This window comes from Eublepharis macularius, chromosome 3, assembly GCF_028583425.1.
Source record: "Eublepharis macularius isolate TG4126 chromosome 3, MPM_Emac_v1.0, whole genome shotgun sequence".
In the NCBI taxonomy this organism is placed as follows: Eukaryota; Metazoa; Chordata; class Lepidosauria; order Squamata; family Eublepharidae; genus Eublepharis; species Eublepharis macularius.
Window position 1 is genome coordinate 70,272,184 of NC_072792.1, and position 20,054 is coordinate 70,292,237.

Here is a 20,054-nt window from a genome sequence, read left to right on the forward strand (position 1 = left end):
ATTTATATAGCATTTTGTATCTGGGTATTTCTGTCATTGTGAGGGAAGCTGCCTTCAGGCTAATCCCAGCCATAACTGGATTTGCTTTAATTTCTTAAACTGGTTTTATTGTGGTTTTACAATACAGTTTCATCTCTGAAACTTCCCTTCTGTGCAAAGATGTTGTAAATATCACTTTCAATAATCCCTTCATTCTTTTCTTACGTATTTATTGGTGGGTCCAAATCAAGATGGTTATATGGAGCAAAGTGCTTACCTTCAGGTGTTTTCAGAAATGGTATATAATAACTTTTTTTTATTTAATAGTCCTATGGCAAAAAAATTTTGCGACTTCTACAAGATGTTTACAGCTGGCTTCCACTTGCAACTATAGTTGACAATAAAGTTCTTATTTTACATGGTGGGATCTCAGACACCACTGATTTGAATTTCCTGAACTTGTTTCAGAGAAACAAGGTAAGAGACCACATTAACAAGGCATTCTTTTGATTAATTTTTCTTTCTGTGGTGTCAGTCCATCTCATTGTGACATGTACTTAAGTCCTTTTGAATTCAATGAGACGCTTATATGTGAAATAAAAAATTGTAGTGGAATTTTGTAGATTTAAAAAAACAAGCACAGCTTGCAAATAATAACATATTAAAAGCTTAATTTTAGTTTACCACATTTTATGAGATTTAAGCATACATAACTTGCATGGATTGTACCCTGAACGTTTAAGGTTTAAGATATTCTGATATTTTGTGCAAATTACATTGTGGCCAACAACTTGCTATGAATTGCTTATAGATTTTTTAGAACTGTTGCTATAATGCCACATTCAAAGAGAATTGCAGGGCATTCTATGCAGCTGAGTTCCAGCTGCATAGAATGGACTATAAATGACATATTTTTTTTAAAAAATGAATGTGTCAATCTACACCAATAAATAAGTCAATAAACAGTAATCATGAATATTATTTTTGTAGCTGAAAACTCTGCTGAGACCACTGAAGTCAAATACAGAGACAAACCATGAACCACAGGGACCTAGTTTAATCGAAGAGTGTTCCAACCTCAGAGAAGTCAAGAAGTGCCTTTCTAGGCAGGACATCACTAAGTCTTCATCATCATCATCTAGTGAGAGAAAACAATACTGTAGAGATGGAGCTGGTGCCAAAGAGCATGTCAACCTTCCTGGCAGAACCCATTCTAGCCCACTTGGGGAGCAGCAGGATCTTGAGTCCAGAGTTACTACTACAGCATGCACATCTCCAGATTTAACAACCAAGGAGTGGAAGCAAGTAAGCTGAACTCATTGCCAGTGGGTTTTTTCCCTTTAAAAAACAGCAGGATGATAAAATCTGAGGCATCATTTTCTAAAAAGAAAATTTCAGAGTAAAAGAATTCGTATGCTAATTAAAATATACCAATTAATTATTCTGAAAACTTACATGGAAGCTGGTTAGCTTAAGCCATTATGCCTTCTTTCTTCAGTCCTCCTTCATCTGTTCTTCTCTCAGTTCAGTCTACTGCCTAGTCTACATTTTTCTTCAGCAACTTTGCCTTTGGGCTCCTTGACCCATACTTCTGCTTTTCCTGGAACCTCTTCCCAAACCTCAGGGCCAAGCTACAAGTGACGAATGACACAGGTTGGACACTTGTCAGCTTCCCTCAAGTTTTGATGGGAAATGTAGGCATCCTGGCCTTGCAGCTTGGCTCTCTGACTGCTGTCCAATGGACTTTTCAACTGTCACTTGTCCAACATTCTGCCAAGCTGCCTACATTTCCCATCAAAACTTGAGGGAAGCTGACAAGTGTCCAACCTGTGTCATTCGTCACTTGTAGTTTGGCCCTCAGTCTGCTTCATAAAGCTGTATCCCTTTGGCCTGTACAAAGTTTTTAAAATCCCAGCCACATATCATTTACCTTTCTCTCAGAGAAGCTGGACTGCAAACAACCTGACAGCTAAGTACCTAGGGACACTCAAGTGCAGGATTGTATGTGTAGTCCTCAATTCACATGCAGGCTGTTCTAGCTCAGTGCATGTGAATGCTGCTTTCACAGGAGCTCCCTTTATGTGCCTGCATCTGCAAGTGATTCTAAAAGGCAAAGCACTAGTTCAGGTCTGTTTTTGCTGGGATAGCAAGTACTGTAGGATCCTTTGAAGTGCCAATTTGCATTTCTCTAAGGAAATTTCTCTAAGGAAAGTGCCAAGATCTGCATTTGAATGAATGGTTGTAGGGGAAACTGGGATTCTTTTAGCAGTTGAGGAGGAGCTGATATGAAACACATGAATGTACTCACAGGGAGCAAATTGAAGTGTGACTGTGTGAACAAGTGCATGGAAAGTTGGAGGGCGGACACCTGAAATGTGGTTCTCTTGAGCGTCCCTAGGTACTTAGTAAGGTGTAGAGAGACTCTGAGCAAGCATCTTCTATCATCATACCTTCTCAACCAATCAATATCAGATGCTTCACCACCATAATTCGAAACAGCACAGAAGATTTTGACTTCAAGTAAGGCTGGCTTTATTAGGTGATGATCAGTATTTCTTTTCAATTCTCATTGTATGTTTGTGCAATATGAATACTAGATAGTCATTAGTATTCATTTGCTATTCAAAGGTGTTAGATATTCTTTGGAGTGATCCTAAACACCAAAATGGTTGTGCACCAAACAAATATCGAGGAGGAGGTTGCTACTTTGGACCAGATGTTACTGCCAGGTTGCTCAAGAGATATAATTTGAAGATGCTCATCAGGTCCCATGAATGCAAACAGGAAGGCTATGAGATCTGCCATAATGGAAAGGTAAACCACAAGTTTGCAATATAAATGTAATAATGGCTTTTGCAATATGAAAAAAAAATACTCTGGAGTGATGTGGGAGCATGCATCTGATGACTTAAGGGCAGGCCCTACCATATGTAATAGCTCATATACAAGGTTAATCCCTGGCATTCTGGTTAAAGGCTGCCTGAGATTTCTGGATAGCTGCTGCCAGTCAGATTAGACAATACTGAATTAAAAGGACCAATACATATGGCAGCTGGTGTGGTATATGGTGGCCAACAAGTTGTAATAGGACTATGGAGACCCAAGTTTAAATCTCCACTCAATCATGTAGGTCTATCAGCCTAACCCACATCACAGAGCTATTGTTTTGAAGATAAAGTGGGAGAGTGGAGAATGATGTATTAGAGTTAATAAAAAGTTTTAAAAAAGAGAATGATGTATGTGATGCCCAATTCCTTATAGGAAGCTCAAGATAAAATATTGAGAAGCAAGGGTTTTAATGCTTATTCTCGTTTATCCTCTCTTCTTCAATGAAAAACTGATTACAGATGGGGGAGAGAGTACCATGTGTGCAATTTCAATGGGGGAAGGGCTACAAGAGAAAGAGAAGGATGATTACAGAGAGTATTGTGTTTTCAACTAGCTTTGTCCCTCTGCCACTTTCCAAAATAGCCTGGCTACAGTTTTAGCTGCTAATCCCCCTGCCTTTCTTTCTCCTCCCTTTCCCCCTTTTGTTTCTACACAATGAGAAACAGCGTATGCAGCAAATGTTCAGATAGCTTCCTCTTTTGCTTGCTTGTTCTGTCTTCATCACTCTGTCCTTCTTAATTTCTCAGAAGATATTTAAAGTCCTTGGTGGTGTAACATGGATATGCTGTAGTGTTCAGGACTGCAGCCTTTGTTAGGCTTCTCGTTTACACCTCAACTTGCTGAATCTAGGGTGAAGTATTCGTTACTTAAGTTGAATTTTTGCTTCCTATTAAAATCAGGTTATCACTATTTTTTCTGCCTCTAACTATTATGAAGAAGGAAGCAATCGTGGGGCTTACATCAAACTAAATCCAGATCTGATCCCCCGTTTTGTTCAATATCAAGTCAACAAAGGCACACGCAAAAAGACTATTCATCAGAGGTAAGGTAAAGAAGGCAAGTACATTAGTTAAAAATTGTCTAGCTATAAAACTCTTTATCCTGGGTGTAATTTTTATTATTAAAAAGGGAAAGGGGCTGATGGAGCTAGAAAGCAGCTCTGTAGTATGATCAGCCTGACAGGAAGTAAATGTGACTGGTCAGGCATGGTTTGGCACCCACAGGGATGAAATGGCTATCTCCCATGGGAATTTGCCTGTATAAGGCAATACTAAGTGGGTCTACTTGGAAGTAAATCCCATTTTTGTCAATGGATCTTACTCTCAGGAAAGTGTGCTTAGGATTGCAGCCTTAAAAATCTGCCTGGCTGAGGAAAGAGGCCTCAGTAGGTGCTGTGGGTCCAATGGGGAAGGTGGCTGTAGCTCTCCTGAGAGGAAGCCTCAATGTGGAAGGCAACCTGAAGAGGTTTGCCTGACAGAGGCATTCAGCTGATTGTTGCTGCTTCTTCAAGAAATGGTGATACTTTAAACACATTTCCGTTAGAACAGGTATGTTTTATTTATTTCATTGTTACATTTTATTTATTTAAACATTTATTTGCTGCTTTTTTCCCCAACAGGACACAAAGTGGCTTACAATATAAAAATAAAAATATAAACATAAGCAAGAAGAGGGGAAAGGCTTCCTATAGTGCAGTTTCACACAAACTAAGTCCCCCTCACCATAGCACTGTGTTTCCAGAGAAGGAAATATATGCTATGTTAAAGGAGGTATTGCTGTATATGTTGTTTGCAGTTACTGGGAAACCCACCTTTGTTAAGCTGATTGCTTGCTGATAGTCATGCCCTCTTATAAAGGAAGGTAGCAACTGGAAATCACTTGCCTTTGAAAGACACCCTTCACTAGTAGAAGGGACAGAGATGTGATGCCATTGGAGTTTCAAATGAGAGAGGATCTGGGCAGGGGGAGGGAGACGAGAGAGTTTTAGCTGGAATTAGCTAAACTGGGGAATACTTTGGGGGCTGAACCAAAAATTATACACACAAATCAGTTTCAGGTCGTTAACTTGATTTCCTGGAATGGTAACATAAATTCAGGATGTTATGTATTGCAAATGTCCCCTTCCCATCACATTGTTTTTTGTGTTTGAGTGCTTAGTGTCAGACTTAGCAGTGTAGCAGGCATCTTGTTTTTCTTTGATTCTACTGATTTCCTGGGCAACAGCATTTCTCCCTTCCAATCTGATCTTTGCAAGGGAGGAACACACACACACACACACATACACAACACCCACCCACACAAAAAAGGCCTCCATGGGAAATAATGGCAGAGATGTAAGGGGGATCTCCAAAGGAAACCTTTCTCTGTTTGAGAAAGGAAACAAACAGTGACAACTTTGCAAATGCAAAGTTTTCAGTGGAAAGGTAAAAACATTTTATTGACTGACAGTCACTGTAAAAGTAGGAAAATGAAATGAATGCAGACAAGTTTTTGTAAAAAAAATGCTTGGGGCTGGCTGGTACTCTCCCACTAGGCTACCATTTGACCACCATTTTAGGAATCAGTAGAGAAGTGTACCTGTGCATACAGACATTTACTTCAGGGGTCTGTAGAATAGAACCCTTTTGTTCAATCTGCTTGAAACTTAGGGGTTCTTTAGATTAGAGGGAGGTCTGTGTTCTGTGCAGATTTGGTGCATTCTCTTTATAGACAGCTTCTCCAGACCCTTGTATACATTACCTATTGAAAATAATGATCCAGAAATTGAAAAAAACACTTCCCAAAGTGTTAATGTTCTACCCAGAAATAAGCAACCACAGTAAAAATCCCCTCCCCTGCCCAGATCTAAAATTATAATGATTTTTTTTCTTGGTGCACACCCCTAACAAGTTAAAGCTTTTTAGGATTTCTAACTTGAAGTTGTATCATGGATTATTCAGTAGTTGCTGGGCTCATTCATTCATTCATTCATTCATTCATTCATTCATTCATTCATTCATTCATTCATTCATTCATTTTTGTGCATACTAAAATAGGAACATTTCAGAGAGGGACATTTTATGGAGAAATGTTAGTTGCACAATGAAATGTAATATTAAATAATTTTTAGCTGTTAATTCTAATCACTTCCTTTGTAGAGTGAGTACAGTTGAGCTATCTGCCTTGAAGAGTTTACGTGAGAAAATTTACGCACACAAATCAGAACTTGTTGCAGCTTTTAGAAAGTATGATCCAAATGATACAGGTAATAAAATTGGATTTCTGAGGTTGTTTTATATCACTGTAATGAAAATGGGTAAGGGGTGACGCCTTTGGTGAATCAGACCTGAGAACAGGGAGCACTTTCTGCAATGAAAGGATGTTAGCAGTGTGGTTACAAAGATTCTGTTGGGACCAGTTCTAGTTAACATTGACAAATGATCCACAGTGTGGTTGCAGATTACACTACATTATTCAATACGGCAAACCCAAGGACATCACAAAATTCCAAAGTTGGTGAATGGACAGTAGACCATGCCATCCTATGCAGAGTTCACCCTTGTAAGCCAGTTGACTAGTGGACTTATAAAAGTGTAATTTTGTTTAGGGTGGCACTGAGAATAACAAATCTAGTTTAGCACAAATAAGTATCAAGTGAAGAGCTCACACATTGGCACACACACAAAAAACCCCTAACATATACTGATGTGATCTGAATGGGTATATTGGTTGTGTTCAGCACTGGTGACACAAGCATATTCCACACTAGGGGTTGTGATGAAAGAGAGTGAAATAAAACAGTCATTGTTATAATGTTTCTGTATAAATCTTTGATGTGGCCACATTTGGAGCACTGTATCCACTATTGTGCAGAGCATGAAGTACAAAAAAAGGCAACCAGAATGACTGAGGAAAGGCTCAAGGGCTTGGAGCGTTTTAGTTCAGAAAAAAAAAGACTAAAGGGACATGATGATATAAATCCATAAAATTATGCACAGTTTAAAGAAAGGGAGAGGGATTTTTTTTCTCCATCTCTCTCTCAGCACTAGAAATCCAGGTCAACCAATGAAATTGATGGGTAGTAGATTCAGGGCAGACAAAGAGAGCGCTTGTTCACACAATGTCTAATTAACTTATAGAATTTGCTGCCAATACACTCATGTCTCTCCATTCCTATTAGCTATAATAACTAGATGTTCATACACTGCATGTCCCTGAATACAGTTGCTGTAAGGCGAACAGCAGGGGCTTGCCTTCATGCTTTGCTTGTGAGCTTTCTGGAGGCAATGGTGGCTGCTGTGGGAAAGGAGCTTTTTGTGAACACATAGCCAGCCCAGCCTCTGCTTCTGGAAATTAAAAGAAGCATTCTTTGATTTTGTACTGCACCAACTGAGTATGCCTCGGAAAGACAACTACAATCATCCTATTTTTTTAAAAAATATACCCTGCTTTTTCGCCATTGGGGACCTAATGTCATTCTGCCTTCCTTTTCTTTTATCCTCACAATAATCCTGGGAGGTAGGTTAGGATGAGAGAATGTGACTGGCCCAAGATGCTTCTGTGGCAGAGTGGAGATTTAAACCTGCATCTCCCAGATCCTAGTCTGATACTCTAACCATTTCATCACACTGGCTCTCCATCATCATGCTAGAACTTGTTCTCAGTGATACAGGCCAGTAAGGGAATACTCATGCCACTGTCCTGATGACATCCAAAGCAATTAGAGGGCTCCTGAATTAGGGTTGGCAGCTCTGGTTTGGGAAATTCCTGGTGATTTGGGGACAGTGCCTGAAGGGGAGCTTTGGGAAGGAGAGGAGCTCAGTGAGGATATGATGCCACAGAGCTCACCCACTGAAGCTGCAATTTCCTCCTAAGGAACTGATCTCTGCCATCTGGAGATCAATTGTAATTCGGGGAGAATTCCAGGCCCCACCTGATGGTTGGCAACCTGATGGTTGGCAACTCCTGAAGTTAGGCCTGTCAGAATTTCCCCTAAATAGACAACATGGTGCGTGAGACCTCAGATGAAGAGCAATGAGTGCTTATCTTGTTTGATTGCTTGACCTAGGGGTCCTCTCAGTGCCCTTCAGTGTGCTCAGAAGCTCTTCTCACCAGCCTGAGACAAATCTTCCCTATATATAGGGGCAGAAAAATAGAGAAGCCCAACTGCTTGAATGATATCAGCTTTTGTAAATCCCTAAAAGAGTGGGAGTTAATGCTGAGTTCCACCTTACAGTCATGTGTATTGCACCACACTTAACAGGTTTCAGGCAGTAGCCTTAGGTAAAAAAGATTTGAATTGGAAGCTGGCCTCTCTGCAGGCGTTACAGGCCTTATGCATATTCAGCCAAGTTTGCAATGTCTAGGCTACGAATTCCTATTGTGACAGCTTGTAATATCCTCGGTTTGAACACTGACATTGTCACTAGAGTTGACAGGTCCCCTTGCCCTCCTGGTTGGAGGAGGGGACTTAGCATTTACCTTTAGTGTTACCTTTTGTGCCAATGTGGCAAGATGATTTCAATTCTGGGAGTGACATCATCGCTTAGGCCCCAGAAATGCTCCCGGACTTTGTGCTGGGTCAATTTGGGCTCCCAAACAGGCTGAATCAACCTTGCGCAGGGCCTGGGAGTGACATCGTCATGCTGCACTGGGACTGCACCCTGGGAGGCCCATTCCTGCACCTTTCACCCACCAGCCAGGTGAGTGGTGGTGGAGGAAAGAGGCTGGGAGGGGGGAATCCCCCCCCCCGGGGGAACAGCAACCCTAATTGCATCTGCAGTTTTTGCTTCAATTTGGATTATAAATTGAGTCTGAGAGGAACTCTTTCCACCCAGTGACTTTGTAGCTGCTGCTATTCTTCCATTGGCAGCAGCAATTAGAAGAAGGTCTCTCCATAATTCTCAACTCTCCTCCTCCTCCTTCTTGGGGCAGAAATGGTAGCCATGCCTGAAAGGAAGGGAGAATGGGAAGGAGGTTTTCTGCCTTCTTCTCCCCACTGCTCCTCTCTCAGTTCCTGGCACCCTGAGCTTTGTTACGGTGTATCCACACAGGCACCCTGAAATGCAGTAGCCAGGGAAAGGGAGAATGTACAAACTGACCTCCAACTTTCCTGTTGCCTCCATGACCTTGCCTACCAGAAGGAAGGAGATTTGCAGACTCAAAGAGAGGGCCTGGGAAATATTACTGATTTTAAAACTCCAAGGAGGGGAAGAAAAAAACATGTCCTGGGATGTTACTCAGAATTTGCCGGACTCTTTCTAGTTTGAGCCTCTTAAATGTTCACCTGTCAATAATTTCATGAACAGCTCAGTCGAGGTGGTTTGTTAATTTACTTTTCATTTCCTTTTATATTGTCAGTATGGTTATATTTTGGCAGTGAACCAATTTCCATCTAGTATTTTATGTATATCTGATGCAGAACATTGAGATAATGGTAGGAAAGATTCCCCCCAGTAGTCTCCAATTAGATATCCTTAAAATGTGCTATTGCTTTGGAAACACATACTTTTGCTCAGAGGGGTAGGAAAGAGATAATGATGTTGCATATGCTTGCATTTTTTGTGGATAAGCCATTATAACCATTGGCTGTGCTTTGTGTTTTGCAGAATTCTTTTCAAAAAGCAAGGACATTTCACAAGTCAGTTGTTTCAGTATGCAGAACATTATAACTCCAGGGCTGTTCCTGCTATGATATTTGTATTCTACCCGCTCAATTACATTCTATTTTCAAAAGATCCTTTAAGCATCTTTTTTAGGCATTAAATGCTCTTAATTTTTGACAGGGAAGATTTCTCCTAGTCAATGGGCTTCAGCTGTAGAGTCTGTGCTACATCTTGACCTCCCCTGGAGAACTCTGCGTTCTCGGCTGGTTCATCTTGCCCAAGATGGAAGTGTGGAATACCTTTCATCTTTTGATGCTTTAGAAATTGAACTACCCATCAAAGAGGTGAGAGATCTTAAAGTTCAATTGCTCCTGGGTGAGAAGAATTATTTTACCACAACCATCAATAAAAGTCCGAAGCAGTCATAATCTTTGGAACTTCATCCAGTACAATCATTGTACAGTAGGATTCTGTGGCCAAAAACCCATTGATAAGAAATGGGTTAGTTTATATATCATGTTCAAGGTAGAAACCCGGATGACTGCAGCACAGGTTTAAGTAAAGATTTCAACCTTTGCTTGTGTTCTCACATTGTGACCTATTAATCTGACATCTGCAATGCAGTTTTGAGAAAATTGTACTTCACCACTTTGCTGAATGGAAAGAATGATGATCTGTTTAGAAGATGTTTATTTTGGTAGCCAAATGAGGGCCACTGAATAATATACTGTTTTTTAGCGGGATAGCTATATCCTATTTTTCTCTCCAAAGTTGCTTACAGTATTTAGGAAATGTTCGTGGTGGTTTATGTTCAATCTTTTTTGCCATGTAAGAATATGAAACATTTTTAAATTTAAATTTTAACCCATAAAATTCTATTCCAGCTAGGGCATTAGAATTCCTGAAAGAAAACACCTTACTTCTTTAGAGTGTTGGGAGTAGGATACAGTGGGGGTGCCTTTGGGAATGTGATAGGGTAAGCTGAATAATCCTTCACTCAAGGCAAAGAAGCCTTACAAAATGTATTCATTAGATATTTATTTTCCCGTTGGACATGGACCTGAGCTCCAATTCTTGTTCAACTATGGATTCATTGAATGCTATTGGACAAATCTCTGCCTCTCAGTTTCAGTTTTCTGTTTGTAAAATGGGGTTCTACTGTGTTTCATAGGGTTATTCTGAAGGTGAACTTGATCTAGATTGTAGATCTTTTGGAAGGGCATGTTTCCCACTCAGCAACTTCCCAACAGTTTGTTGTACAAATATAAGGCACTTTTTCCATAATGATATAATTGATTAAATTGTTTGCTTCATACTTGTATTGGATGTGGTCTGATTGTTAAAATAACTTTCCTCAGGTTCAGCCGTCTTTGGTGGAAACCCTGTGTAGATACAAAGCTGATCTTGAGATCATCTTTAATATGATTGACAAAGATCACTCAGGTATGTGAAGGCCCAGTTCCCCAAAGTAGTGTACCTGATCCTTGGGGAAAATGCAGGAAACTTGATCAGGGAGGAGTGAAAGATAAGTTTGGGGAATTGTAGAAGGTTTTCATATTACAGTGTATTTGAGTTGAACAAGTAGTAACAAGATACTTAAAAGCAAGAGAATTTTGTTGAACCTCTCTGGCTAGGCAGAGTGCACAGAATTCTTCTCCTCAGATGGAAGACAGAAGTGCCATTTAGGTGATGATGAGAGGAAATCCTCTGTTTTGCAGGCCATGAGGTGATTGTGATTCAGAATGTATATCTCAAGTTCACATGTGCTTGAAAATTGGGCTTGTCACAACAAACACCATGGGATTTTCTATCCCTGTGAGAAGTTCCCTCCCATTAAATTATGCCTGTATTTAGCTCATGATTTGAATATATTGGGGCACAGTTATGAAACAGTCCTAACAAAGAAAAGTCATAAATATGGCTGTAGATGCTTAGGCAGATAGTTGCTTTGGGGGTGGAATCTTCACAATGCACCCTGTTGCAGCTGCTCTGAGGTCTCTGTGGATTGGCATGTGTTGCTTTCAATGTCAGCAGCAGCACCTAGAGGACTCTGCAGATAAGCATGGCTAAAGGCTATTGTATGAAATTGTCTCCCTTTTCACTTCATGCATCTGATGAATCTTGGGCCTTGTCAGTACCCAAGGATGGGCAGGGGGATGAGATCTACATATTGCAGGTCACAGCTATTCTGCATCGATGGGCGGCTGACATAATCAATTCAATGGTATAATTTACTTGGGGGGGGGGGTAGAGTCAAGTGGTATTCACACAAGGTATTCACACCTCTGTTTTTCTGGCCATAGTCAGTAGACTTCATTAATGTGGTCAGTTTTTCCACCAATTGGATGACTCGGATTTTTTCCTAGCTCAAATTCCAGATGCTTATTGTTCCTCTACATTTTCCTAGTTCCCACATTTGGAATTGGCTTCAGTTACCAGTATTCCTTGTGCACTTATGTGATGCCTCCTCCAGGGATACCATTTTCTGTCTTTTCTAGGTCTTATCTCTATTGATGAGTTCCGCCAGACATGGAAGCTCTTCAACCTACACCTGAACATTGATGTAGATGATGAATCTATTGACAGCTTAGCCCGAAGCATTGATTTTAATAAAGATGGCAACATTGACTTCAATGAATTTCTAGAAGCCTTTCATGTGGTTCATAAATTTGAGAACAAGATCAGTGAGTAAAGAAGCAGAATTCACATATGGAAAGCTGACAAGGAGCTTCTGTGATATCACATCTTGCTAAGAAATTACGTTAAAAAGACTTCCTTCTCAAAACTGAAATGGTGGAATGAACCATTTTTAAAAAAGAATGCCTACAGGATAATATCAAGCACTACATGATAATTAGTAAATATCCTGGCAGCAGAATACTAAGAAAGAGAAACAAAAGTGAACAGATGGATCAATATAATTTAAAACCAACAAAAGAGGTACATTCTCAACAATGACCATAGCAGTGCCATATTTGCACGGTTATTCCTCTCAGTACTGCTCTGAGATATGTTAATTGTCTTACCCGAGCATACATTGATGTAGGAGGAAAAATGAGTGCCATTATATGAGAAAAACATTGTCCATATTACTGGTATTGAGTGTCCAGCTGAGCTCCACATGGGAAAATAGATTGTTCCACAATCTGCATCTATCCTGGCGTATTTCCGTATGTGCTGGGTTTTTTCCTATACTAACATATACCATTGTATGGAAAAGCCAAGTGTGAAAAAGCACAGTTATTTTTTTGGAGCTGTGGTTACTGTGTGTTTTATTATGATGGATTACTTGGGATTATTTGGTTTGAGAAGGAGTGAAAGGGATGTAGGTACCCAAGCATGGCATTTCATGTGTAGATAGTCTGTTGATCTGATTGTTAAGGTTATTCATTATTATATTACAGTCATGCTTATTTATGCCAATCTGCTTCATCCTAAAGTGACACTCTCATAACTGGATAAAGATTTCAGTCCTAAAGGCTATCAATTCATTCCAGACATCCATGAATGCAGCAGTGCTCAGGAAGCATTTCCCTTCCTGAATCTGAGAAGGTGGGGTCAATTGTCCATAGTTTGGGGAAGCGCCTGCTATAGGACTTGTAGATCTCTAATCCAAGTTGCCATGGTGTGAAGATGGTGCACCTGTGGAGCCCACGTTGCATGAAGCTGATTTATACTGAATCAGATCACTGGTCCATCCAGGTCAATATTATCTATTCAGACTGGCAGTAGCTCTGAGGTCTTTCACATCATTTGCTATCTGATTCTTTTAACTGGAGATGCCAGGAATTGTACCTGGGACTTTCTGCATGGCGAGAAAGTGGTCTACCCCCGAGCCATGGAATGCATACGTTAGCCTATTACTGTGTCCATGTTAAGGTATGAGCTGTGGCTTTAATGCATGGAATCCAGTACAGTTTAATTCAGATAGGTGGAACCCCGATGAAACAAGTACTAGTTTATTAAATAATCTTCCTTGTAAGAAAATATTCTATTATTTTTAAAGTAAACTCCAAAAATTAAATGCAAGTAGATTTTCACTGGAGTTTTGAATTTTTTAATTTAATGACTTTTTTTAAAAGTCTGTTTGAGCCAGTTATTACACTTAAAGTAGAATAATTTTCTTCAGCTTTTCAGACCTGGACCAGATTTCATCCCCAATCATGGGATTCGTTGATACAGTTCTGTTTTTCTTTCCCTTGCTCTTTTCTGCTGTTCTTTACTTTCTTCCCTTCTTAAATGATGATGTTATCGCTAACCTTAAGGTAGGCGATGACCTTTATGGTTGACTCAATTATATTGCTAATAGAGAAGTTGCTCTGTAGCCCATGCTCAGTTAAAGGAAAAAAGAGATGCAGGTGCACAGCGCTTTCTGGGAACACCCAGCTTCTGTTCTTCAAGGTATGTCTTGTCCTGATTGGGCTGCGGCTGCCTAGACATAAAACTAATGAACTCTGTATGTGATCAGGGACAGTATTTTCATGGGCATTTAACTAGTTTAATGCCTTTGCTGCTTAAAATTAGTTTTTTCTAGTCCTTTATTTTGATGAAGCTCTGATTTTTAAACACAAGGAAATCCACGGTAGCACACACTAGTCTGATTGAGGCATAAGGGAAAACCATGGCTTGCGGTTTCATCATAAATAGCCTTGGGTTCCCTTTCATATGGTGAATAATTAGTTAATTCTACTAGTTTGCTATTATATCCAAATGGGAAAGTTGTAGTTTATGCTTCTTTGCAGTTCAGGATTCCAAGCACAAACCATAATTTGCTGATCCTTATGTTATGGCAAACTGCTACTAAATTGTGACAAATTATCAAATGCAAGGGAGGAGCGTGTGCATGTCCGAAGATCTCCTAGGCTAATTCATGTAGCAACAGACCACAGCTTGCTGTTAAGTGATCTACACCAAGCATCAGCAGTTTCCAAACCAGGACAGCATGGTGCTATGTGGTAAACTATTACAGGATACATAAGAAACAAATTGTACAGATGATCAGAACTTCATATGTGGCTGTATGTAGTCAGATACTTTGCTCACTCTTAACAGATAGAACTCTCTATCTGAACACTGATTGTTCAGAACTAATGATTTGGCTTCCCACATCTGAATTCTAGATCAGTTTATCCATATGTATCATCAGTCCTACTCATGCAATCATTTTAATACAAAGGTTCTGGCTATCTAGCAGTGCATAAAACATCCATGTGCAGATCAACTACATTTTACTTCTTTTAATATGGCCTTAGGGTGACATAAAGACCACAATTATGCATGTGCAAATCCTTCAGCAGTCCATGGGACTACAACTTGTTTCCTAAATGAATGGAATCTCTGGTTTCTAGGTGAACGTGTGAACTACCTCCATGGGAAGATAAGTGTATAAAGTCATGTAAGATGGAACTCAGGGGGGCATAGAAGCAAACCTCAAGCCCCAGATATTTATGGAAAATGTAGTTACCCAAGTAAGGAGCTACTGCCCCTTCTCTTGGAGTTGTTCAAAATGATGAGATTGGGAGAAGCTGTGGAGAGCTACAAAATCATACCACCGTCATGGACCATTTTTATCTATGCTGCCTTTACCCAGGTTCCCAACAATATTGAAATGCACAAAACACATGATATTTGGGGATTTTTTCTCAGTCAAGCATTTCCAGATGTTTACATCAGAAACAAGTTTGTTGAAGAATATTACTATTGGTTGCATTTTTCATTAAGCATAACAATATATAATAATAAAAAAATTAACCACGACCGTCTTCCTTGTTGCAATAATTATGCAATTTATTTGTATGGTTAAAAACTATGTGAGTAGAATACGTAGTTTTCATATTTTGTGTCAAAGAAAATGACAAAAATACTGCAGCATATTTGAATGTATATGATACATAATTCAGCATACACATGCAATGCATGTCAGCCTTATGACAGCTATTGGGTATTAACTGCTTAGATGTGCAAAGCATGCATGTTCTGCCCTCAGTATCAAGTTATATATTGTGTTACTCAGGGCACCGCAGACATGCAAGAACAATTTTTCCTATCATAGAATGATAAGGTACCAATCCTCAAGAATGCAATAAAAAAAGAATTTATACCAAAGTAAGATCATTAAGCTTCACAGAGAATTTCTTTTCCTCAGGGAGGCCATTCAGAGTCTACAAATAAGCCCCCAAACACAAAATACAGTTCAACGGATATTGAAGAGGCCTATATAAGAGACAGCCAAACTGTTGACACCGTTCTGGCAGCAACACAGGCTTCATGTGATATATTAAAGGTTTCAAATGCTCATATTGTGTGAGATGACTAAAAAAAATAAAAACCTGGGAAATATTGACAAAATACTCCACTACTCTGAAGTGCAAAATGGAATCAAAATTGAAGCCAAGCTAAATCCTGCATGACCAAAGGTGGAGCTCTGGATCACAGTCACTTCACTTGGCCATATGTCACATAAGCTTGAGAAGAAACAAGCTGGCAGAGATATTAACAGGAGCCTGCCTAATACTGACTGACTTCTAAGTTGTTCTAGGCTGGATCTACATGCTGTTGGCTGTTGTGCTACTGAGATTCATTTTCTGGATTTTTATATTACAGTAGCACAATATGTAATTAAATGCGTTTTCTACTGTTGCCATAGTCTTAAAATGGAATATACAAGCATGTTGTTTGTTTATAAAGTGTGTACCTTGATAATTTGTTCATTGTAAACACATGTTTCAGGCAACCAAACACAGTATTTGTGGACAATTGGATGGCCAATACAGAAATAAAACAGATGACATAGTCAGAAGCAGAAGATGGAGAAATTCTCTTCACTCTGCTACAACAAAATTGGGAGCTGATTGTGGTACAGACTATTAAAAAGTTGAATAAAGCTGAAATAAACCCCCCACTACAATCCTAGTACCCAAATAAAATCTAAATAACATTATTTAAGATTTTGAAGACCATATAAGGAACACATCTACATTACTAAGTTCAACTGAATGTGAATTGGGGGAAACTGTGGGTTGAAACCAGAGATATTATCAAGGAAGATAAAAACTATTCTGGTAGTCAAAGGAAAAGCCTTGATGAAACTCTTACAATGGCTAGAGAGAGACAAGAAGCAAAAGTAAAAGCTGACAGAAATAGAATCAGAATTCTAAATCAAGCTTTTCAGCTACTTGCACGTCACTGCAAAAGAGAACTATTCTAATAGCAGTGCAAAGAAAGAGAACAACAAAAAAGGAAGAACAACAGATCTGTTCCACAAGATACAAGAAATCAAAGTGAAACTCAAACCATGGCTAGGCATGCTGAAAGATCAACATGGAAATGTATTATCTGATCAGGATAAAATAAAGATAGAAATAATACACTGACAGATCCCTTCCAAAAATAATGTTTTGATGAAGAACATGCAATTTTAGAATGTGAAATGAAAGCTGGACTCAAAGCAATTGGGAGAAACAAATCACCAGAAGTAGAGGGGATAGTAATACAGCTATTTCCAGCTACAGAAAATGTGTCCATCAAAACCTTAACGAGACAACAAATATGGAAATCAAGACAATGACCCACAGATTGGAAACGTTCAATCTGTATTCCAATTCTAACAACAGAGACTATCACCGTATATGGAATAAGAAATGCCAGATGTTCAAGCTGGATTCAGAAAAGGAAGAGGCACTACAGATAATATTGCAAATTTACATTGATTATTGGAGCATACCAGAGATTTTCAGAAGAAAATCAGTTTGTGTTGTATAGATTACAGTAAAGCTTTTGACTGTGTGGATCATGAAAAGCTATGGATGATTTTAAACGAGATGGTTGCGCCACAACATCTGATTGTTTTGATATTCAATATGTACTAGGTCAAAAGGCTATTGAGAACCAATGTGGTTTAGTGGCTAGCGTGATGGACTAGGATGCAACTCAGCTTTGATTCTCTGCTCTACTATGGAAGCTTGCTGGGTGATCTTAGGCTAGTCACAAAAACTCTCAGCCTAACCTACAGGGTTTGTTGTGAGGAAAAAAATTGAGGAGAATAATGTAAACTGTTCTTGGGTCCCCAACTGACTGACTGACTGACCAACCAACCAATGAACCAATCAATAAAATACTGTAAGACAGAATATGGGGAAACGGAATGGTTTCCAATATGTAAAGATATCAGAAAAGGATGCATTTTATCACTCTCTCTGTTTAACCTATAGGAAAGATGGATTCGATTTAGATGAAGGTAGAGTGAAAATTGGTGGAAGGAACATTAACAATTTGAGATATGCAGGTGACACCACATAACAGCAGAAAATTGTATATACTACAAATGACTTATGATAAAGGTTAAAGGAGAAAGAGCCAAAGTAGGACTACAGGTGAACATCAAGATGACAAAAGTCATGACATCTAAGGAATTACAAAACTTTTAGGCTGACAATGAAGAAACTGAAATTGTTAAAGATTTTCTATTCCTTGAGACAATCATCTACCAAAAGGGAGACTGCAACTAAGAAATTAGGAGGAGACCAGAGACTTGGCAGTGTGAAGGAACTAGAAAAGATCCTTTAGTGTAAGGAAGTGTTGCTGGAGACCAAGATCAAGATTATTCATACTATGGTCTTCCCCATTACTGTGTATGGATGTGAAAGCTGGACGATGAAGAAACATGAAAAGAAGAAAATTGCTTCATTTGAAATGTGGTGTTAGAGGACAGCTTTATGGATACCATGGGCCACCAAAAAGACAAAGAAGTGGATTCTAGATCAAATCAAGCCTAAATTCTCCCTAGAAGCTACAATGACTAAACTTAGGCTATTGTACTTTGGTCACACTTACTGGAAAAGACAATAGAATAATGCTAAGAAAAGTTGAAGGCAGTAGGAAAAGAGGAATACCTAACGTGAGATGGATTGACTCAAAAAGAGCCATGGCCTTCAGTTTGCAAGACCTGAGAATAGGATGGTTTGGAGGTCATTAGTTCATAGGGATGCCATAAGTCAGAAGCGACTTAATGGCACATAACACACACACACCTTGACTTTCTTACCAAGGAAGGACATCTACAGGACTTGGGCAGTCTAAGAAATCCATCTCCTTTACAATTCCTTACTTGGTAAGAAAGGAGTCAGGGGATCAAGGAATTCATCCCACGGATTCTGTGCCAGCATTAAATTAATGGAACAAAATCCTTTAAGATACAAGCCCAACTTCTCATGTGACACAGAGCCCATAAATGATACTTCTTCATTATGGCCATACACTGGGAAATAGCATATACAGTTTCTAACGTGCAAATGCACAGCCAACAGGTACAAGAAAATAAGTTACAGTATGTGAAATCAAATGATGTATCTGCCATCAAGTCACAACTGAATTTGATGATCCCAGCAAGGGGCTTTCAAGGCAAGTGAGAAGCAGAGGGGGTTTGCCATTGCCTTCTTCTGCAGAGACTTTTGGTATAAAGCATATCCCATCTAAGTACCAACCCTGCTTAGCTTCCGAGATTTGATGATTGGGCTATACCATATTGACTTCCCTCCCGGAAATCAGACAGACAGACAACCTTTGATGCAGCTGTGGAGTTGTGAGTGGAAGATACTTCTACACATGGATGCACACAAATGTGTTTCACATGTGCCATTCTACCTGCGAGTGTGCTGTGCACATGTAGCCTTGGTTAGAAAATTAGCAAGTGCTCCCATCTATTCAAGAGGAAAAGGGAAAGAATGGGCAGAATTGGTAGTGCAGAGTTGTGCCCATCTAAGTCCACTGAAGACCTTGTTCTGTAAATGGGTCTTTAGCTAGTCATTCAGTGATGGAAATCTGATCATCTAGGCCATCAGCTTCAATCACTAGCCCCAAATATACCAAAGTGGTCTTGGTGATAGGGTTTCTTTTGGTCCGTAAGTCCTTTTAAAAGATTACACCTAACAGATGAAGGTAGAATAGCTTGATCTCTGGGCACATAATTACCAGGTCTGGACATGGTCAATGCCTGGATAGGATTTCCCCAGGGAATCAAGTTGAAATTGACTTTATTTCCATGAAGATAAAATGGTAGGGTATAATATAATTTATGATGATGATGATTACCGATGCCCTTAAATAGGCTTAAGATTACTGGTCAGAGTGAGGATTCAAGCCTAGTTATCCCAGATTCTAGTCAAACATTCTAACCATTGCACTACACTGGGGGGACTGGGGGATGTCATGCAAAGAAACTCTCTTAAGACTTCTGTTTGAGATACAGCCTTCACAGAAAGAGCTGGTGAAAAAAGAAAACAAAGGACAATAATGCCTTATGTGTAATTAGGCCCCCAACTCTACACTAGCACATCGTACAGTCAGAGGAAACTTGGTTTTAATCATCTATCCAGTGGCACTACCAACTTTAGGATCAGTCTGAATCCTGGAGATGAGCAAGAAAAAGATGTTTTGAGTGACCATACAGTTTCTGAAGAAAGTGGGCCTTATAAGAAAGACCTGAAAGATTATATAGTGGCTAGGTTACCATATATTCCAATTATTTTCTGAAGAGGTAAGAAACACCCAGGCATAAATGGTACTTTATAGCTCATCCATATAAAACAGACCCAAGAATGGGTT

At 39.4% G+C, this 20,054-nt stretch overlaps 1 protein-coding gene across 2 annotated transcripts in view; it reads left to right on the plus strand.

Moving 5' to 3' along the window:
* The window catches only part of PPEF1 (protein phosphatase with EF-hand domain 1), a 42,477-nt gene extending 29,780 nt beyond the window's left edge, over positions 1-12,697 (plus strand). For both annotated transcript variants that reach the window (XM_054974291.1, XM_054974290.1), the window contains 8 exons: positions 307-456; positions 970-1,284; positions 2,608-2,793; positions 3,768-3,910; positions 6,006-6,112; positions 9,633-9,796; positions 10,811-10,895; positions 11,951-12,697. In XM_054974291.1, coding sequence (XP_054830266.1) covers positions 307-456; positions 970-1,284; positions 2,608-2,793; positions 3,768-3,910; positions 6,006-6,112; positions 9,633-9,796; positions 10,811-10,895; positions 11,951-12,144 — 1,344 coding nt within the window. In that variant the 3' untranslated portion in view covers positions 12,145-12,697. The remainder of the gene's footprint in view (positions 1-306; positions 457-969; positions 1,285-2,607; positions 2,794-3,767; positions 3,911-6,005; positions 6,113-9,632; positions 9,797-10,810; positions 10,896-11,950) is intronic.
* Positions 12,698-20,054: the final 7,357 nt, after the last annotated feature.